At 38.9% G+C, this 22763-nt stretch overlaps 1 protein-coding gene across 3 annotated transcripts in view; it reads left to right on the top strand.

Moving 5' to 3' along the window:
* Positions 1 to 22763, top strand: part of DCBLD2 (discoidin, CUB and LCCL domain containing 2) — a 69305-nt gene that overhangs the window by 27962 nt on the left and 18580 nt on the right. For all 3 annotated transcript variants that reach the window (XM_050987638.1, XM_050987639.1, XM_050987637.1), the window contains exons 2-9: positions 4237 to 4464; positions 9713 to 9850; positions 11014 to 11065; positions 12418 to 12490; positions 15247 to 15380; positions 16048 to 16088; positions 18188 to 18403; positions 19616 to 19740. In XM_050987638.1, the coding sequence (XP_050843595.1) occupies positions 4237 to 4464; positions 9713 to 9850; positions 11014 to 11065; positions 12418 to 12490; positions 15247 to 15380; positions 16048 to 16088; positions 18188 to 18403; positions 19616 to 19740 (1007 nt within the window). The remainder of the gene's footprint in view (positions 1 to 4236; positions 4465 to 9712; positions 9851 to 11013; positions 11066 to 12417; positions 12491 to 15246; positions 15381 to 16047; positions 16089 to 18187; positions 18404 to 19615; positions 19741 to 22763) is intronic.

Here is a 22763-nt window from a genome sequence, read left to right on the forward strand (position 1 = left end):
GGAATCATCGCTCAAAGAGCATCCCTTCGATATTTGTAACACGGTTGTCCATTCTGCTCCTGAATCCACCATAAACTGTAATTCTTCTTTCTAGGGTCCCACTTTTAATTTTATCAAGGGCTCTTTAGATGTTCTGGGACTCAAATTGAAAAGCTTCTGACACTTCTAATCTTTCTGAAACATTGCCTGATCCTTGGCTCTGTTGGGGCAATTTCACTTAAGGTGCCCCTTTTGTTTGCAGTAATAGCATTGAAACTCCCGCTTTTGCTCACCAGAACCTTTGTCTTGAGCCGGAGATGGACCAGTTTTCTTTGTCGACCCCTTTTTCGCTGCATCCTTTCCCCGTTCCTGTTTCTGAGCCTCTCTCAGCACTGCCACAAGGAACTTAGCCTGTATTTTCTGTCTTTTATCCCGGCACATGTAAACTTTCTGAGCTTCACGCAACAATTCTTGCAACCCCTGGTTCTACCAACTATCTATTTTCTCTAAGTTCTCCTGAATATCTTCCCAAGATTTTGCCACAAATTCAGTTTTCAACAACACTATCCGCACCGGGGAATCAGGGTCCGTCCCTGAATACATCCTCAAACCCTTTCGGAGTCTCTCCAACCACTCTGTGGGTGTTTCATCCTTCCCTCGGCATTCCCTGAGCACTTTGCTCATGTTCTGCCCCTTCGGTACCGCCTCCCTGATACCTTGAATCACCATATGTCTCAGATTTATCATCCTCTGCCTCCCCCCTTCCGTCTGGGTTTCCCAAGATGGCTTTTGGTTCGGCCACTGCTCCTCTCTGGACACCCGGTTCGGGTTCCACTTTTCCCAATCCCTGATCACAGCTGACCGGATCATGTCTCTCTCCTCGTTATTAAATAACAACCTGAGGATTGCTTGGAGATCCTCATAAGTGTAAATGCTTGTTCCCAAAAATTCATCCAACCTCTCCACTACTCCGAGCAGGTCATCCATCAGCTTTCCCATCTCCTTTTTGAACGCCCTTACATCGCTGCTGTCAATCAGGGTGTGGACATATCCAATCACCCCTGGAGCCATCAGTACCTCCCGTAAAGGATAGATACCAAGTTTTTCTTCCTCATCCCCACTTTCCCCCACGGTCGATCTCCTCGTTGTCCTCCTAGTTTGGTGTGCCGGGGGAGAGTCATCCCTGGGAACACCCACCCCCTTCTCCTCGACCTTCGGGGATACTTGTAGCTGTGGCTGCGCCGCAGCTGTGTGGCCGTGTGGGGGAGCAGATGCTGCCGCTTGTTCTGATGGCGGCGGTGATGCAGTCGCCTGGACTTGCAGCACCCCCACTTCAGGAGACATTCCTGGCGCCGCTTGTGCCAGCGCAGGACCTGGCTGCTGTGGGGCTACAAGGTAAGGTGGTGGAATATTTTCCAATGGCTCCCACTCCCTCCCTGCTTTCGCTGCACACCAGCAGGCTCTCACTGGGTACAGACTCGGGCGAGCATGCCTCCACATGTCTGCATACTCGATTTCCTCTGGGTCTCACAGACTGCGACCATTCACATGGTCAAACAAAGACTCACAGGTCCAACTTTCTAACGTGCCAAATACCAGCCAAACCACGTACTGTCCAACCTCCCTCCCTCTCCACTTCTTCATACTGAAATGGATCATATTTTCCTTGGCTTTCCCCCACCTCCGTGGATTCTGATTCCAGTGTTCCAGCATCCATTCCAGAGGGCTGTCTCGGGGTATTTCAGGTAACACTCTCCTGGGGACCTGAGGGATTTTCTCCTGGGTTTCCTTTTGTCCCTTGCTTTTTCCCAACCCCATTTTCTAAAAGAAGATTACAAATTTCATTACCTTTTGTTGTTTTCCCGGGACTTTCGTCTCGAGTCCTGATCCTTTCTCCAATGTCGGGTTTCCCGGCTCACAAAAAGTCGCCAGCCTTACCAAGTCGGACAGTTGATCACCCTGTCGACTTGTAGGTAGTCTTTCTTACCTGTTTCCTCCGGTTTTAGAAGGCGTACGAGTTCGTGGACCTTTCCAGGCTCGCTTCCCCCCTTCGGATCCCAAAAGTGACCGGTTTTCCCCCTAGACTCTTCCCGAGCCCCAGATCTTGTGTGTTTCGAACCAGAACCTCTCGCTTCCCCCTTGACTGGCTGCTTTCCTTGCGGGATAGCGGAACCGCAGTCGTGGGGCCCACACTTCCTCTGTGAGAATGCCACGTCTCACACACACATCCGATCACGCTCCACCCAACCACACAATGCTTACGGTCCTTTTCCTGCGTGGAATTCTTCATGCACGTTGATTTTTACGGATGAAAAAAAAACCTTGGATCTCGGAGATCTCTCTAGATCCTTCCAAGTCAAGAACGGGCCCTTATCTCCCCTGGCTGTGGCTCTGTTAGCATGCGGCTCCAATCATCATCCATGGCTCTGGTCTGCGGTTTTTTGTGGATCTGATTGGTTCTGAAATCTGATTCCTGTCCAGGCCGCTAAAAACCAGTGGGGCACCCCCCAGACCCCAATATCAGATCACGTCAGTCTTTCACCAGTTTTTTATAAATGATAAATTGGCAGCCAAATTTATTAAAAAATATTTATAAATTTATTAGATCCACAACCAAAAATAGAATATTATAAAACCACCACAGCCAAGACAGTGTCAACCCCGGACTTTGATGCTGGGTGAACTTGGGTCAGACCAGCGTAGTCTGACCATCAGTGTCTCCCCAGAGTGTCACACCAACTGCTCCAGGTATCCAGCTTATATACAGTTTATTCTGCCTGGAGCAGAAATGACTTAAGATTTCTGTAAGTTCCTACATATGTATAACGGGAGCTATACAGATGAAGTCCAGTACAAAAGTCAGTCCATAGGTTTGGATGGCTGTCTGGGCTCCTCAAAATTGTCTTCCTTTCAGCTGTTGCCAGGACATTGTCCCTGCTTTTTGATGTAATCTCTCCCAGGTGTTGTTTGGTGAATGTTCTGGACATTCTTGGGAAATGGTCGCTGATTGCCCAAGAAAGACACATTCACTCGTTAATGGTCATGATTTTATCTGGGTGAGTCCGGGAAATCTTTTGGAAATGAAAAGCCCTGCTTCTGGCCATGGGGGTCAGATGCATGGTTGGATCTTTATAATTTTTATACAATTTCCAAAGCATTTATTATCTACATTATATACTACACAGGTTAATCAGACCTAGTTAACTTAATCATACGGAGTTGTTTTTTCCACATCTCTTCAGTGCATTGGACTTCTTTTTCCACTCAGTCTTGCATGTAATACATTTAAGATTTTTGAAATTTAGTTAAATTTCTTAAGTATGTATACAGTTTTTTGCCTAAAACTCAGCTTACCTTATCATATTCAGTAGAGGAACTACACATATTATTGTGTAATATAAAACACTTTTAACTGTCAAAACAAATTTCTGTTAATAGGAATCATGGTGATCATTGTTAACGTTACTGTAAGAACATTCACATTTCTAAACCACCACAGAAATTCTTGTACTTTTTGTGCTAAAAACTGGTTGAAATGCATGTCTAGCTGTTGAGTAATCAAATGTATCAGTTCGCTCTTTATAATTTTGTATCGACGATACAAAATTTGTGGTATTGTTTTTCATTTGTTAAACAAATTAGGTTTAGTACTGTTATTGCTGTTTAAAATTAATACTCAAATATTAGGTAGAAGGCTCCAGGTTGGAGTCATAGGAAAATTCTGTAAAATTTAGTATGTACTCCAAATAGGAGCGAATTGCAGGATTGAAATAGTGGTACTGTAGAAAACAATGTGTTTGTAGTTTGGTAGTGGTCAGAGCTTTATTTAATATGCTGTATTTTATTTGCTGTTCAGTGGCTTTCTACTTCTTTTTCATTGTGTTGTGAGTACAGTAACTCAGGAAAACCAATGTGCCTTTGTTTTATTGTCAGGTTTCTCTATCCTTTTCAGCACCTTTTTCCTTCTGTACTGTGTTGAGGAAGTAGTACGAAATAGCAGGGACACTTCCTGTGCTTTCCATACAGTTTCGTAAGTCATTATGGATCACTTTCCATCCCATTGAGGAAGTTGTAGCAGGACTCTTGTTGCCTGTGATCATAAAGCAAAAGGCAATGGTAGTTGAGTGGTATTTGTCACCATTGCTGTGTCATTTGCATGTGAGTTACCTTGGAGTTTTCTCACAAAGGGGTTTGTATGGTGTGATATGAGGCTTTGAAGATGAACAGGGGAGCTGAATTCTGTCTGTTCTTTCCTAGGTGACGGGTGTGGACACACTGTGCTGGGCCCTGAGAGTGGGACCCTGGCCTCCATAAACTACCCCCAGACCTCTCCCAATAGCACTGTGTGTGAGTGGGAAATCATTGTGAAGGCTGGGCAGCGAGTTCAGATCAAGTTTGGTGATATTGATATTGATGACTCCGATTCCTGTCATTCCAGTTACCTGAGAGTTCATAATGGCATTGGACCCAACAGGACAGAAATAGGTAGGAGCTTTAATTGTCACTATTTGAGAACTGTTGTCTTGTATAGAACTCAGGTGTACTGTTGATACTTTTAAGAGCAGCTGCATCATAAATGCAAAACAGATCCTGTAATAATCTTAGATTCTTGAGATTCTCAAAGGAAGCTCCACTGCAGTGTGATTTGTTATAAATGATTAAGTTGGCAGCCAAATTTACAAAAAAATAATTTTATAGATTTATTAGATTGACAACCAGATAGAATATTATAAAACCCCCACAGCCAAGACAGCATCAACCCCGGACTTTGACGCTGGGTGAACCTGGTTCAGACGGACATAGTGTCAGCGTCTCCCCAGTGGTTCACACCAACTGCTTCAGGTAGCCAGTTTATATACAGTTTATTCCGCCTAAAGCAGAAATGACATAAGATTTCTGTATGTCCCTTCATATGTATAACGGGAACTATACAGATTCAGACCTGTACAAAAGTTATTCCATAGGTTCAGGTGGCTGCCTGGGCTCCTCAAGATAGTCTTCTTTTCACTTGTAACCAGAATGTTGCTGGTCCTTGATGTAATCTCTTCCAGGTGCAGTTCCTTGAATGTTTCGGACATTCCTGGGAAATGGCTGCTTATTACCCGAGAAGGACTCATTCATTCATTAACAGGCACAATTTTAGTCCAGGAAATCTTTGAATAGAAAGAAGGCCCTGCTTCTGGCCTTGGGGGTCAGATGCATGGATGGATCTTATAATTTTTATATAGTTACAAAGCATGAATTATCTCTATCATATACTACAGGTTGGTTTTTTTTTTCTCTGACATTTCCTAGTAGCTTGCAAAGTTCTTGTAAGCAGTGAAGAGGGAACTGTAAAACTAGAAGTATCTTAATGAAAAAAAGGTGTAAATATCTATCTGTCATCTATCTGTCCGTCTGTCTGTCTGTTTGTCTATCTATCTATCTATCTATCTATCTATCTATCTATCTATCTATCTATCTATCTATCTATCTATCTATCTATCTTTATTTTACCTGAAATACCTTTCTTTTTATATGGATTTACTTTGATTTGAGCTGTTCATCTCGGTGGTGTTAAAGGATGACAGGCTTCAAAAGGTATATAGTCCAAATATCCTCCATCTTTGGATAATGCTTTTCATTTTTGTTCTCTTCAGGATAATTTCACCACTAGAATCGGTGGGTTTTTTCCAGATAGCAGTGTGATGTTCTCATCTATATCAAGGTGTATGTAGGGTGTTTAGACTAACAGTTATTTTGCATAAAACTCAAAATGAATTGTCAGTCTTCTTGTTCTAAAATTAGCTATTATGCAGATGAACTTTATTTTTTTTTTCCTAAAGCTTTAATTTGGACAGGGAAAAAAATATTTACGTCACTGAGACTGTTTTTGTGCAATTCAAATGCTTATTATAAATGCGGAGCTTGACTAGGCCAATATTCAAGCAACAATCAATTTATTAACTAATATGGTAAAGTATGAGCAATACAGCGCTGGGTACAGTGGGGGAAATTTTCCCTCCAACTGCACACGGATAGTTGGGGCTTACAGGTATTTGTAGGGGTACTCATAAGCTTTCTCAGCAGTTTCTTTTCCAAATTTTTACTCATCAGCAGTTTCTACTCGAAATTTTTACATCACAATTCTATACACTATATTGTGATTTCGTTTTTCTTGGGATGTATCCCAGAAAAGGAGTATCCCAGGTGGTGGTGGTTCGGTATTTGAAAGAAGGAAGAAATCTCCCAGATGGTGAGGTCCAATCTCCAGATGTAGGTCCACCTTTTGATTGCACGACTATAAATCTCATAACAGTGATATCCAGCTTCCCTTGGTCGAAAGAATTAATCCTTGAGTTGATGTTCATCTTGCTCAAGCTGAATGTTGCCTTTTTATATATTCTAAAGCTATAGTTTCGAAGATCCTTACTACATGCAGTATTCTGAAATTATATTTCAAAAGGTTATTATTGCAAAACTCTTTAAGGCTTAACTACAAGCAGAAAGTTCCTGTCCAAAAAACAACATCCTTAAAGCTTTAATTCAAATGCTCCTAAATCAACTTAAGACTTAAAAAAGTTAATTGTAAACAAAGGATAGGTTCAAAGGCCTTCTTCCATGCTTTACTTTTTTCAGTTATTATTAGAATTCGTCTTTATAACACTCCCATGGTCGGACTCCACACATATTATAATCACACGTTGCCTGACACGAAACACAGCTTTGTATTTCACATGCTGATCCCACTAAATTGCGTCTAATTCTAAAGAGGCTAGTGGAGTGTTAGGTTTATTAACCCTCTTTTGCAACTGTTACCTAGGTAAGTGTGTGTGAAAATAAGTATGTTTTTGGAGCTGTTGAGCCAGACTTGGTCTAAGGAAACACTGAATACCTTAAATGGCAAGGAATGTCAAGTTCTGATAAGTCTATTACTCACTTTTACAAGGGACTTCATGGGTTCAAGTAAATTCCTGCTTCATTTGTTTCCCTTGCTTTTTAGCTGTGGCCTGCTGGTGTAGCAGCACAGTGTGTTGGGGAAGTGATTGTGTTGTTCTGCTCTTAATAAATTAAATCACAGGACAAACAGTGATGTTAACAGTGGCAAATACAGATGAGGCAGGGTTTGGGGTCTTTTAATGTTTGAAGCAATAGACACTGGAGAGATTAAACAGTGTCTTGAATTTTCTTGGGAAAATTCTGGACTTATCCTAAGTTTTTCCATTCAGGACTACTGACATGGTCTACCATTAAAATACTTGTTTTACAAAATCTGAAATTCAGTCATACTTTTTTTAACCCAAAATGACTTAAAAGTGGGCTGGTTAGATTTAAAAATAAATTGTTAGTGGGTTCATTGATAAACAGAGAGGGTTTCTAATGAAGCTTTTAAGGGCTAGTGCTTATTCCAAGCCTGTTGAATACTTATGAAGAAATCAAAAGAAGATTCAAATACTCAGTGTTAGGTTGGTCTCTAGTGTGAGATCTAGAGGAGTTTATAAGATTTCAGTACAGTCAAATCACTGTGCATCTTCAGTCAGATGTACTTATTTAAGACATGAGAGCTCCCTCTCCTGCTGTATTGTAGCTTTACAAAAGCACTCAGGATCCTTCAATGCATAAGTGCAGACAAAATAGCAATATTACATCTTCTGCGCACACTTTCTGACAGAGGTGTTGCTGCCATCATGCTTTGTCCATTCCTAGCGCTTGCTTTTTAAAAGATTGTCAAAAATCATGCAAGAGGCCAGGGAAGAGTTAGAAAAATGATTTATAGTCTCAAAAGTATGCCTTGCTATTAATCATGAAGTGCATCACTCTTGTGACACATTTGTCATAGGATGTATGTTCATGGGGCAAGCAGCACTGGAGAGTTTGTCCAAGCTGGATTTGAATGGCTTGCACTGTGTATTTGTATTTGCCGGAAGAAGGGGATAAATGGTGTTTTAAGATGAGTCTCATGATGGTCACTCATGTAACAAGATCCAGTGGCTGAAAACAAAACTTTAAAAAAAAATTTTCTGTTTTTTTATTAGAAGATATCCTTGCTTTGTTAAAAAAAAAATCTGAATAAGAAACATCTAGAAAGCTCTGAATAATGACAGGAATTTGTATTTTAACTTTTAAATTTTTTAAAATTATCTTGATAGTGTTTGGGAGTGCAGCTCACTTTTTAAAGGAAATTGGCATGCATATTATATTTATTTTATATTATATTTGTTAAGAACTATTCCTGCAGGACTGTATTACTCCACTTCCTCTGCATTAGTATGGTAATTTGCCTTTATTTGAGAAAGGAGTCTTGCCTCTTTTTCTGCTATTTCTGCTATATGATAACATACTCATGAGGAAAGCAAGTAGAATGATGAGCTGAAACAAAGGCTGTGTCATTTACTGCTGGTGATGATCCACTTTGCTTATCCACTGCAGAATCTTAAATAGGGTTATAGATGGTTTCTACAATATCGAATGATCATGGTAGCCTGTAGCAGAAAAGATTATTTTTTCTAAACAAGTTAATTAATTGGTCAGTATCTTAACTAAAGCTTCTAGTTAGTAGGACTGGAGAATTCCATGTTGACAGGGGCCTGTTTAACAGCCATTCATCCATTAATGTGGTATCAATTCTAGAGTTTCATAGGGCAAATACTGTCAATATGTGTGGACTCCAGCAGTTGAAATTGTGTTATTTTTGTTTATTTTCTATGGCAAGAGAAGCACCCAGGTACAGAACCTTTGTTATGTATTGTCTCAGGCTGACCCCCAACCAAGGAGTAACATGCATTGACTCCATGATTGCAGAAGGCTGAACAAATGCTTTATTAAGCTATACTATATTATACTACATACTACACTAATACTATGCTATACCATTCTATACTATAGTAAAGAAAAACCCATGACCCTTACAGACAGTCATGACACAGCTTTGACCTAACTGGTCAATCAATCCAAAACACCATCACCAGTGTCTAATTAACAAATCCCTTTTGTAAACAATCTCCACAACACATTCCCCACGTGCCATACAACAGATGCAGCAAGTGAAGATAATTGTTTTTCTTCTTTGTCTGAGCTTTCTCACAGACTTTCAGCTTCCCAGGAAAATCCTGGGAGAGAGAATTATGTCTCTCCCTGTTCAAAGAATATGTGAATACCACAGTTATGGTTTTTAGGTATGACAAAATAGAAAATGAACTAACTGGTAATTTATCTTAATGGTGCTTACCTGTGATATGATGTATGTAGGATACTGCTGAAATGCAGTGAGCTGTGCCTGCTGCTGTCCAGAATTAGGGAAAGTATGTGACAGAAACCATGGAAGAGTCTATGAGGAGGAAGTACTTCAGCGGCTTTGGGAAAAGGAGGGCTTTTTTCTCATTTCCTTCTGTAGATGCTTCTCATTGTCCTAGCTTGATCCTTTGCCTTGTGAGATTCCTCACGATCTTTGAAGCTCTGAGTTTGGAGGTTATGCATGGCTAGAGATAAATGGGATAAGGTCTCATTTATCTGCAGGTATTGGGGTATGCAAGACCTTTGACAGTGACAAAACAAATGTGGAACTCAGTCTGCCATTTGCTTTAAATGACTACTAAACATTATTTAGTGTAATTTTCATGGATTTGCTTTTGAGTATACACCAGAACTAATGTGAGCCTATACTGCAGATGTAATAAGAGGCTGGAAATTGAATAAGATGCTCATTACATGTGTTGTTTTGGGTCAATATTTGTTCTCCTTGTTCTCTCCACAGGAAAATACTGTGGGTTTGGCTTTCAAATGGATGGTTTAATTACTTCAAAAAGTAATGAAGTCACAGTACAGTTCATGAGTGGAATTCACACTTCTGGACGTGGATTTCTTGCAGCTTATTCAACCACTGGCAAATCAGGTATTTATAATTACTTGTTGGTTTTTCTCTTCTGGCAAAACTAGAGCTGTCTAGTAAAAACAGAACCAGTTTATTTACTCTCATATTCTTACAAATTAACTTCTAAAAATTTAGTACACTCTTCATGATACTTCTGCGTCGGAGATTTCACTGCCTACCTAAAAGTTGCTGTAGTTCTAAAGAAATGGTATCAGAGCTTGCCTTGAATAGCAGAGGAAAAATGTCAGTTGTCTGTTATAAATGAAAGGACTGCTTCAGATTCAGGACAAAATGCATGTTTTTAGGTAGTAGTCAAGGTGGCAGATAGCTAACAAGTTTTCTTATCAACTGTTTATATTTTACACAGACTAACCTCATGGAAATTTTTATTTCAGTAGCAGCACCCTGTACTCCTTTAATGTCATTATCTGAAGACTAGTTTTTTTGTCCTTTTCTTGGGTTTTTTCCCCCTTTTTTTGGTTCTTTTAAGCCTCTGAAAGAGGTTGCTGAATTTGTTTTGCATCTCTTCCCACTCATTGTAAAGGTAAGTGCTAACACGTCATCTGCAAGGACATGAAGGAGCAGCCGCAGCTGCGTCAGAAGGCAAAAAACCCTATCTGGAAGTTATTCTAAAAAGAGCAGATAAAGAGTCTCAGTTTTTAATTTTGTAAGGTATTTTCTCTCTGTATTTTGTACTGTAGGTTTTGATACACAGCAGACACAAACAAGAAATTTGTGGTATCAGTCATGGATGCCAATAACACAGCATTCTAACATTTGTTCTCTCTGGTGTTCTCAGTGTTCAGCACTGCAGAACCATTAAATGGTGAAAACACAGGCCTCTTTATCTTATTAATATAATTTTGTGAAAAGAGCATATGTTTCTGTTTCTGATTTATCTCTGAAATATAGTTATAAATTAAAATTAGGCTGCATAGATAATGAATTTTTGTAGTATTATCTAGTGTCATATTCTCAGTAGATTTTTCAGTTACTCAGACAATTAGCAAGGTTCTACTATGATACAAAATCTGTTGCAAGAAAATTTTGTAGGAATGTGGTTTTTTCATTCTGAGACTTTTTGTTAAGCCTCAGAGGCTTAAATGTATGTATTTGTGCACCTTAAAAAACATATTCAGCCTTTTGTCTTTTTCATCCTTTTGACTTACATTTTTTCTTTCCAGACTTAATTACCTGTTTAGACAATGCAAGTCACTTTTCCGAACCAGAATTCAAGTAAGACTGATTTTTACCTGTTTTCCTCCCAGTCTCTTTAAAGAAGTAATTTTAGTGTTTCTTCTTTACTTTGTTACATATTCTGATGCAGCTTGAAATTGGCCATCCAGAGAACTTGAGACACAAACTAATTAGGGTTAGAGCTGAAGAATTTTGACATTTGCATTCCTCCTTCCTCCTCCTGTCTCTCCCATTTGTGTTATTTACATGCAGTATACAGTATAACCTAACACATAGGAGCTAGTATCTCATTTTCATAGAAAGAATATTGCTTTTATAAATATATTTTAGCAGGTACACAACTTAATTACTGAAATTTGTATTACAGTTACCTAAGGAGCACTAAATGATGACATGTATTAGAAATTGCAGACCCATTTCACAGTTTAGTTCTCATTAATGAGGTTCTGTGGAGACACAGAATGCTCTACATTCTGGAGGGGAAAATGTGTCATTTTCCTGTTGTCTCCTTCCCACTTTCCATCTAAAACAAGGCCAGTGTTTAAAGCTGCAGACTACTGTGAAGTGTCAAAGTTTAATTTTTATAGGACTTAAGCCATGGTAACCTGGAACATTTCAAAGTGCAACCTTTGCATTTCTCCTTCATTTTCCCAGGTTCCAAAATAGGGCTCTAGTTGTAGGTTCTGGCATTAGTCCAGAACCTACAACTAGTGTGTGACAAAGTCTCTGAATCTGCCTGTTTTCATGGAAACTACAGCATTGCTTCAGCTGTTGCTGAGTTGTGGTGAAAATGTTGATGCATTTGCTCCACTTTACTTTTAGCTCTTGAAGATGTAATGATTTTCATGTGTGCAATGTGAAATAGTCCTAGAACATGAACACAGGCTTGCTCCAGAGGTGCTGGTGTCTTGCCTCTTGCTTTTTATGAGCTAGTGGTAATATGGCCAGTTTTTATGATCTAAGCATTGCCAAAAGCTGTTACAAAATAGCATTACTTTTCAGATGCTTTATTTAAGGGTGCAATACAAATAGATATGAAAGTCTCTAGTTAATAAAATAAAATTCAGTAATATTTTTAGTTATATGACTGTGAATTTACAGGAGCCACATAATACTCATAATATGAAATGCTGGCTTTACGAGTTCATCATATTGAGACTGGAACTGTACTTTCAGCTGGGACTTATTTTAAACATTTTCAAATGTCTGTCTTCCTGTTGTGTACTTGTGAATATTTTTGGTCTGATTTGATAGATCTTCAGTTAGGAGATATCATTACATAGTGATACGTGAATAGCAGAGTCTCGTAAATCAAAACCATAACTTTATTATAACAGTAAGAGAGTTGTAGGTGCATGCGTATCTTGACTTGATATTTTGTTCTCTTTCAGTAAGTATTGTCCAGCTGGATGTGTGATTCCTTTTGCTGATATTTCAGGCACTATTCCTCATGGATACAGAGATGTAAGTGAAAATACGGGCTCAAGTGAATTTTCATGAAACACATGATGGATAATGCAAGTCAGTTGTAGTTGTTTGCATTAGTTGTGCTTCCTGTATGCTGGTATCTGTACTTCCTAAAAGTGAGTAATATACTACTCATTTTCTAGCACTGATGCTAAATGACGGGTGCTTCAGATGTTGCCATCTCCAAGAAGTCGAGTAGTGTAGTGGAGTCTCAAATACTTGTCTAAGTCCTGCAGAGAAGGATGGATCAATCAAAATATTGGTTTTTTTCTACTTCCTCTTTTCTTTTAGTTGGTTTTCTCAGGCTGGGAAATTGAGATTTATAAAGAAAGAACCAGTTATTTTAATGATGTCTTATTTTTTACAATGTAGTGCCTCTTTCAGCGCTGTCTTAGTGGTGAATTTAATTTTTGTTACACTTTAGAGATGAAATACTGTTTGTGCTCAGCACCTATAAAATAATTTGCAAAACAAATTTAATGCTGTAAGAGTAGTTCTGTAAATTGGTAATGAATATCTTTAATGATGTATTGTTTACTTAAAACACTGTAAAATCCTCTACAGTATTTTTCTAATGTAAGCCTTTGCAGGTCAGTTAATGAATTTGCCATAGCATGGGAGGATGTTTGCTTTGTTTATTTTAAGTTATTATAATTTTGCTAGCAGTCTGCTAAAAATTACATTAAATCCTTGGTTTTAATTTTAAAATACTCTTTTAATAAGCCCTTAGATGTAGCACAGAGGTAAGACAATGTAAAAAATGTTAGTAACCAAAGATTTTAGTATTAAATACAAACTTAAGATGTACCTATTTCTTTTGTTCCCCAAATATTTGCAAATCCCAGGCTGCTTGCTTAAACAATCACCCCCATGTAAAAATGTCACCACAGTGTAAGTGTGTTACATGTTCTGGTCCCCAGTGAGTCCTCACTAAGTGGCTGCAAGGTAATTTTTGTAGCTAGTAACAATATTAAATTGATTTTCTGCCTCACAGATTTGCAGCATCAATAGGAGTTCTGCTTGTTGGGAGTTTTTTTGCAAAATCTGGAATAATTGTTTTCCATGGAGGAAAACAAAACCTTTTCCTAAGGAAACTTAAGGAAATAAATGCCCTGCGACCTTTTTGTACACTTTATCAACGAAAAAAGGCTGTGAATTTCCCAGAAGTCAGGCTGTGTGGAAAAAAATGAAATTGTCTAGCACTTTGGACCAAATTTCAGGTTGAGGTTTCTTATGCATCTCTTTCAAATCTATGGGAACTGTTGCTGCTTTAAAAAGTACCCAAAATCTTGATTCATTTCTGTGTGACCCCAATGTTCAAAGTCCTTGAGGGCTCGGAACTCTCGCTGCTGACATCTGGTGAGCAGGGAGGAGAGAGCTGCATCTCCTACTAAATCCCATGTTCTTACTTTAATGGAGAGGGGAGCCGTGTTGATGCCAGACCTGTTGGATGTGAGCTTACTCTGGGCAAGCCTTATGGACTTGGTGTGATGAGTGCTGCTCACTGTGACACCTGCAGCCTGCAAGCCAGGGAAGTTTCACTGTAACATTTGTTAGTAGATTCTGTCATCCAAGGAGAAAAGGCAAGAACATGATACCTTGTGTCATGGTTTGACGCTGGTGCAATGCCAGTGCCCCCATGAAAATATATTCTCCCCAGTGGCTGATGTGAGATGTGACCAAAAATAGAGCAAAGCAGGCTCCAGCTTAGGAATGAAGGAAAAAACTTTAATAACTTACAATATATAAAAAGGAACACACACAGAACTCAGAATGAAAAACCTTCCCAAAACATTCCTCCTCCTCCTCCCCTCAGTTTCCACCACAGCACAATGAGATAAAAATTTATATTCTCAATCCAGTTACCACCCCTCAGATAATCAACTCTCAGTTCATCACCACCCCTCAGCCAGGCCGCATGACTTCCCCCTCCCCTACCCAGCTACAGGCTGGGGGCAAGGTGAGACTTCTTCACCACCGGAACCAAGAGGAGAAAGTTCCCCTGGGAGTGCTCTGCTTTAACCCCTCTGTTGTCAGAGGCAGTCCATGTCTTCAATGGCCACATCAGGTGCCAATATTCACATCTGACCACTGATTGGTTTAGCCACAACCTCTCTGTCAAAAACTCACTTCCCTGTTAACCCACAACACCCTGCAAAAACATTTTTTATTACTGGTCTCCACTGACTTGTAAAACATAGATTGTTTAGGATGAGTTGTGTGGATGTATTACTGTGGCTTTACGTGGATCAGTGCTGGATGGTTAAATCACGTTTAACCACAAGATATGATAAAAAAACCCTTGGCTAAAGCTACAAAATCTGCAGTGCCTCACCCCTTAATTGTGAGAAAATAAACAAACGTTCTTTCAATGTGCTTCCTATTAAAAAGTTTTCTATGTATTTACATGTTTTGTTGCCTAATATAATTTATTATAGGCTGAGCCAGGCTGTCTGGCTTTTTCAGGCTGATGCACCTTGGTGTTGGTTTGAGGTCATTTAATTACAACAGTTACATTCTAAATGCAGCTGGGTGAGGACACAGTAGGGCCTTCTTTTTGTGTTTTTATAAATTTAATAATAAGTAAAGATGAATGGTTTCTAAATAACCGAGATAACAGTTAACTAAGAATAGTATTTTAATGTAATAATAACAAAGACTGTAACTGGACAGTGTAGATTTACAATGTATTGCATGGTGTTTAATTTATTCACTTAGTAGTATGAAATTTTTCTTTCCCTTCCTTCTTCAAGTCATCATCACTTTGTATGGCCGGTGTTCACGCAGGTGTCGTGTCAGATACTCTGGGTGGTCAAATTAATGTTGTAATCAGCAAGGGCATTCCGTACTATGAAGGCTCCCTGGCTAACAATGTCACCTCAAAAGTGTAAGTGTATTTCCTATAATTTCCTTATCTTTAGCACCTTAGGTCTTGGTAGTGTCTCACTGTGGGATTAATTTCAGCTCCTGGAGCTATATGTTCCCTGGACAGATTCTCTTCTCTAAGTTTCTCACACTTTTGCTGTTGTGTAATTTTTTTACCAAATTGTTTTACCAAATACCTTTAATCTTTAGACCAGAAATTTTCATTTACCAAATTCTGCAAAGAGTTTTTACCATCTTGGTTATAATTCCTACTGGTCTGTGGAAAAACAGTAATTTAATTGTAGCTTTTCAGTTTCAGGAAAAGAGTGTCACTTGTCATTGTATCTCAAGACCCAAAAATGAAAGCAATCACAGGAGATTGATTTCTGTTACTGTGATAAGCTTAATTTGAAAAGAAAAGAAAGTTTTTCAATGAACTCTTGCATTTTGCTGGGTAGATGTTTATTTGAAAGTATGTAACCCAGTATCTCTGGACTTGATGTCATTGGAGTAGGTGTTTGTACTGAAAGTGCTGCAACTTGCTGGCAGGATGGGTTAATCATTATGTGCTTGTTCAGGCACATGTGCATAGGTTTCAGTGACAAGCACACAAGAAAAATAAATTGAAGACACATTGGTTCAATATTTCTCACTGGGTACTGCAAAACATCATCTTTTGTTCTCTGCAGGGGACCCTTGTCTACAAGTCTCTTCACCTTTAAGACAAGTGGTAAGCGTTATCACATGTATTACATGTTACTACTTTCATACAAACTTTGTGAATAGAAATAGGTGTGCAGATATTTGATATCTTAATTTTTGTTCTCATTTGTGAGACCTTTTTACTGCATTCTTCAATAATGTATATTTTTGAATTGTTTTACTATCTCAACTTGATGATTAATCATCTCTAATTTATAGGTACAGCAGTGTTTCAAGTAAGCCTTGCTTATGTGCAGAAAGAGATTCTTTCAGTCTAATCAAATAAATTAGCTGTAGTTTTCGAAGTGGAAGCTAGTTTTTTTGTAAGTCACTTTAAATGCCATCTTTGAGTGGATGTTGGAAATAATGTGAAGACAGTGGCCTTTCCTTAGTCTCTTTAACTGTTTTAATAACAATGTAAAAACCATAAAGCCATCACATCTGTTTTTCATAAAATTTAAAAAAGAAAGGGAGGGGGAATCATGCACATACTTCTCAAAATAAATAAATGCTTTTCCTAATACATAAATCAAAGGCACACTGAATTGGGATATAAAGACAGGAATCTGATGTGCAGGAGTGTTTGGTAATGGAAATGTATAAATAAACAAAAATTAGAAAATATAGTGCACATTATATTAAAATTATTTTTCTCTCAGGCATCTGCAGGAGCTGAAAGAAGGAATTACTGGTCTAGTGTCCTTATGCATAAAGAATATTAAACACAGTGATCCAGGCAGGGTTTGCTGGGTTTTTTTTGTCTTTCACAATGGGATCTGATAGTGTGTGTGAAAGTAATTAAATGGCCTGGAAATTGGAAGAGATAGGAAAAAATGCTGATCTAGACTTTGTGAACTTCAGTGACACGAGAGAAATTATTGAATAAGCTTGAGACAAGATGCAGCTCTAGATTGAAATGTCTGTAGTTGGGTTGCCTAGGAGTTAGGTGAGGGGGAAGAGCACTGTAGTATGCTCAAATTAGGTTTAACAGACTGCTGTGAAGGTACTAGTGTGTTTCCTCCTGTTGCAGTTGGTTTTATGACTTGGTATGAAGTAGAGGAGTGTGTTATTATTGCTAGAGGGGTGGTCAGTGCAGAGGAAGATGAGACTACTTATACAGGAAAAACTGTCTAAGACTTGATAGAAATTAACTGAAGCATCACAGAGCAAAGAGTGGAATGTAGCAGGTATTTAGAGACTGAGGCATTTCTGCTGCCAAGTGGCAGCATGTTAGATGGAAAATGACACATGAGGGAAAGAATTCCCTTAGTGTTGTGATCCTGTGCTGCAGCAGGTGACATATGTTCAGCAGAGACAGTAAACTACTAATGCCATCTCACAGGACATGGGCAAGAGTTTCTCTGGGGTCCAGTCACATGTGGGCTCTGCCATCTCTGCCTTCCTTGAGGGGTGAGTGCTCCCCTTGGTCGAGAGGAGGAGTTCACAGGAGAAGGGAAACTAGGCTATGTTGTTCAGCCTGCCTGACTGAAGGCAAAGATTGCTCTCTGCTGATACTTCTGGGGACTGTGCATGGGAGAGGAAAACCATTGGTATTACAGAACAAGAAATTTAGCCCTGAATTTAGGAAATGTTTTTCAGCTACCAGCAGAAGGCAACATGGGAAGAAATATTTAATAAGAATGGTACCCAGAAAAATAGAACTTATTTCAAGGATGTGTTTGAGCTCAAGGCCAGGATTATGACATGACTTCCTACAAGCTTTGGTTTTGTTCAGTTTAACACTGTGATGCTGGGGTTTGTTTGAAAACCCAAGTTATATAGACACAAGAAAGTAACTAATGAACCAATAGCCTGTTTCCCATTCCTGCAGCAACCAGAGGTACTCTTAGACCATGAAGGTTCCCCAGTGCTTCTTGTTGAGTGCTCTGCCTGAGTGGTGACTGAGAGAACATCCACATTACCCTTGGAGCAAGCACAAATCAGGGCATCCTCATGACTAGTTTGGTTCTAGCATCCCTGTTAGAAAGCAAAAGACAGTGTGTTTTGTTCGTATTGTTGTTATGGAATAAATTTAGATGGCAGTTTAATATTTGCATGTAAAGTCTTGAAATCTAAGCAGCATAACTTCAGTTCTCATTTGCAATCCTTGCCTTTTCTGTTGTTCAGGTTGCTATGGGACACTGGGGATGGAGTCTGGGGTGATTCCTGATTCCCACATCACATCATCATCGATTTTCGAGTGGCCTAACCGAACAGGACAAGTAAACGTTTGGAAACCTGAAAATGCCCGACTAAAAAGGATTGGACCTCCTTGGGCTGCTTTTATCAGTGATGAACATCAGTGGTTGCAGATTGACTTGAATAAAGAAAAGAAAGTAACAGGTACTTACCTGCTATCTGATGTGACTTCTCAGCAGCATTCAAAATTTTTGGTTACTGATATCCTTTTTTCCAGTGCTGGGCCTTAGATAAAGCTCAGGTGGCATTTAATTACCATTACACTTAATTTGCTTCCATGTCCTAGCTAATACACTGACGAGCCTGGAGCTGAAGGGGTGTCATTTCATAGTAGAAGACATCTCTTCCATCAGAATTTGTTGAAGTGTTTCCTGTGGTTTTATTGGATCCTTGATTCTTCCCTTTCCCTGCTCATTGTCTCCTTGGAGATGCAGATCAAAATCCAGTCAGTTCAGCCCGCTGCTACCTCCTGGTGCAGGTGTAGTCACTTGTGTTCCTAGGTTTTCCCTAGTGCCTGTCATGTCCACAGTGAATCCAATACCAGCTCTGAGGTGTTGGCATTTTGGGTTTTATCTCCAGGGTAGCTGTGCAGCAGTTGTACCTTCAGTGTCAGTGTTAGTGTTTTTTTAATCCTTCAGAGGTGATTTGCTGTTGTTAATGGACATGTTTGTCATCTGATGTAAATCAAAATTAAATTGGATTTAGGTTGAGTGCTTCATGGAGTCCAGGGCTTTAAGGCTATTGTGAAACATGTTCCACTGATCAATTTGCATTTGTCTCTTTCCAAAATGCCTGAGTTGGTCTCTGTAACCTCAGCTGCACACTCTGAGCTGCATGGCTTGCTGTCATTAAGCAACTTGGATTTACCAGTGGCCTTTATTATCTCTTTGGATTTTGCATTACTCCTCTAATTCTTATGCTAACAAGCCTTTCCAAAACAGCTTTGCTGTGTGAGTTGTGCTGCAGTGCTGCAATGTCAGCTGTAGCGAGCTGCAGTTCTTTCAATAGTGCCTTTAGGTTGGCGGTACAAGAGCAGGGAAAAGCTCTGCCAGCAGCTGGAGACAGGAGTGAGCTGTGGTCAAATGAAGGGGCTGTTTCCGTCAAGAAATGAGGTGTGGGGAGAAGGGCTTAGCAAGGTTATACCATGAAAATTAAAACACAAAGTAAGTAAAATGAGTTTACTAAGTTTCAGTCACTGTGGAAGCTTCACACCCTGGCCCTTTGGATAAACTTCTTGAAGTTAATGGGACCAGTTAAGACTCTTCACTATACAACTCTCGATTCAAAAACCAATCTGTTAATTTTTACAACGTGGTGCCAGTTTCTTGTCCTAACTGTGTGCCTCAATTTTTACAGGTATTATAACTACTGGATCAACTTTATCAGAGCACTACTATTATGTCTCAGCTTACAGAATTTTATACAGTGATGATGCACATAAGTGGACAGTGTACAGAGAACCTGGAATGGGTAAAGATAAGGTAAAAATACCACATACTTTCTAGGTATGTTCTAAGGAGATTTCATAATTGTAAATTTAAGTAATTTCATTATGGTGAAGAATCATTAAGTAACTTTAATTTTCAGTGTTATTTGGAATCATAAAGAGCAGATAAGCAGAAGAAAATATGACAATACGCAAAAATGTAAGGATTTGAACAGTTCTAAAATTCATGATGTTATTTTTATTAATATTTGGGGTGGGAATATTCTATACAAGAAACTTCTGTTGCCACTGGTAGGTTTTCTGGTACTGCATCTCTTCAAGAATAATTTTATTTCTTTTAAAATAGGTTATATGTTTTAAAATAAAGCTTTACTTCCTTATCCTCTTATGGTTACATAATAAATGTAATGGGTTGTATATTTTTTCATGTTTTCTAATGTTTCTGTCAATTTTAATTTTTAAGCAAATACTGTTAAGTTTCTTATATAAGAGAACAGCCCTTGCAGAGGGAGGGGAATGTTCAGATTGCAAATGTTTTGCTGCACAGAAAAAGTCCTTAATGTTAGCACCAAGATAATCTTTCCCTGTGTTTACAGCTCTGCAGTAAAAATGAGAAAATTCATGTCTTCCCAGTGGTTCAGATCAGATTTTCTTAACAAAATTACAAGATTCTTAGTAATTCCTAAGATTCTAGTTCTTAGGAACTAGATTTTCCTTCTTTTTCTTAAAGTCCTTGGATGTCATTTATCTTAGTTCTATAGGCCGGTGGTATTAAGTTCATGTAAGTGTAATTACTAGTCTGGTAGTTTTTTTAGAAACAGGTTTTAAGGATAGTCAGTTTGGCTGTCCTTGGTCTTCTCTTTACTCTGGATTAAGAATGTTTCAAAATAGGATATATCATCCTGTTGAAGTAATAGACTGAAGTTTGTTAAATTAAGAGATTTTTGAGCGCTGAACATAACTGCAGTAGGAAACTCTTGGAAGAGAGGAGGAGAATTTACTGTCGGGTCTAAGCCTACATGTGAACTAAAGTCACTGTTGGTGAGAAGTATTCAAGAAAAAAAGGAAAAAAACAGCATATTTTGCTAGTTTTGAGTGCCATCTTCTGACCATAAAATCAGATCTCAGTTTGGAAACTGCCTAGATTTAGGCTTCAGTGTTAGCTTGACAATTTTCTTTAAAAAGCTTTGCAGTTATTGGCTTGAATTTGAGTGCATTGCCCCTCTTGCCTGCTCATGAAATGAAACAAATTGTGGAGCCTGAAATTACAGGCAACAGACCTGTTTGTCATTAAGGGACAGGGCATGAAGAATCATATGTACCCAGGAACTGGCAGCTGTAGTTAAATAACAGAAAAATATGGTTCAGTTTTTTCAATTTCAAAATAGCAGATTTTCTCTCTGTCTGCCATCACCTCACTTGTTACAGATTTGCTTTTGGATGCATCTTTTAGCATGCCAGACCAGCTGGGAGGTGCTAGTCCCTGTTTTTTTGAAACATGTTTGGAATTCCTAACATTTTTCAGGAGACTAGAAGGCTTTTCTAAGTCTTTCCTGTAGTCTTTTTTGCAAATACCTTTTAGAGATTTGGCAGTACTCAAGAAATTATTTTCTTAATTTTTTATGGATTAAAAAAAGAGTAAATGCTTGAATTTGGGAAAAAGGACACATGAGAGTTGCAGTGTTGGAAAAGCTTTGTTTAACAGCACAAGGGGAAATGGAAAGAGTTTGATAATAAAAAGACTATGAGAGTGATTTCTCATTAAAAAGTTAGTGCTGTATTGAGCTCAGAAGCAAATTATTTTTTAATGCAAAATTTAGGGTAACAAAAAATACAGAGCTGCAGGTAAGGTTAAGTTACTTCTGTAACACTGGATGTCAAAAACTTGACTGATAAAAGCCTGGAGTAAAGATCTTTACTGTTAATCTTTCTTGAAGGTAAGAGTTGGTGTTGATTCTTTTTGCCCTTGCTGTTACATGCTCAGACTCAGAAACCTGACATGAGATTCAGCTTTCAGAGTTGTGTTCCTGCTCTGTAACATCTGTGTATGTTGCTTGGGCAGCCAGATGTATCTTCTTTTGATGCTGGCACACACAGCATGAGCAAGGATACAGTACAGGAATTCGGGCTGGGTGCATCCCCTCCGGAAGTCACCTCTCTTATTTTGCTTCTCACTTGCATCCTTACCAAAACAAAAACTTTGTTAGTGAGATCTATAGCTACAAGCCTGTCATTAAAAAAAAAAAAAAAATCAAAAACCAAACCAAAACAGACTAGTAAGGGAAAAGTGGCTGTAATTGGAACCCAGTTTGCTGTGGGCAGATGAACTTCAAGTACTTGGTGTTATTAATTTACTTTCAAAATAACATCATATGCTTGCCCCTCCATCTACTGTGTCTTCATTTGTTGCTGCTGAATATATTTAAGAACAAGAAGCTTAAATTCAGAGCAGTCACTTGTTTTGAATGGTTAGTTTCCTAGAATAATTATTTCAGGCCTCTTGGGATATTCTAGACTTTTTTTTTCAAAAACTCTGCAGTGCAATACAGAAATCTCTTGTGTATCAAGATTGAAACAACAGTAATTTGTACTGATCAGAGATGTGGTAAAAGCTCTTGACTGCTCCCTGTTATGCAGACACATCATCTGTTGCACAGTGCAGTGCTTGTCTTTAAGAATGGCCGGGTACTTTATTCCTTACCAAGTGGTGTGAGTGAGAAGAAAACTCCTTGTAATATTGACTTTTTTCAGGCAAGTGCCATAATTGTGTTTTGCATTGTGTCCACCATGGTTTGCAATGTCTGTGTCAAAAGTGCTTTAAAAGAAAGAACTCATTTGCTGTCATCTCAGTGGTGACCTGTGTTGCAGCAGCACCACAGAGTTGCATGTGCAGGACCAAAGCCCCACTGCTGTGCACGAACATGGAGAGGCAGCTCACTTCCTACCAAAAGACATGGGGCCAAACCAGTCTTCCTGAAGGAGGTGGAGGGTTGGATTACTGGGCCAAGCTGCTGTATTGTTTTAAGCAGCTCGGGAGTGACAAAGTCTTGGTTGGCT

This window comes from Serinus canaria, unplaced genomic scaffold (assembly GCF_022539315.1).
Source record: "Serinus canaria isolate serCan28SL12 unplaced genomic scaffold, serCan2020 HiC_scaffold_33, whole genome shotgun sequence".
In the NCBI taxonomy this organism is placed as follows: domain Eukaryota; kingdom Metazoa; phylum Chordata; class Aves; order Passeriformes; family Fringillidae; genus Serinus; species Serinus canaria.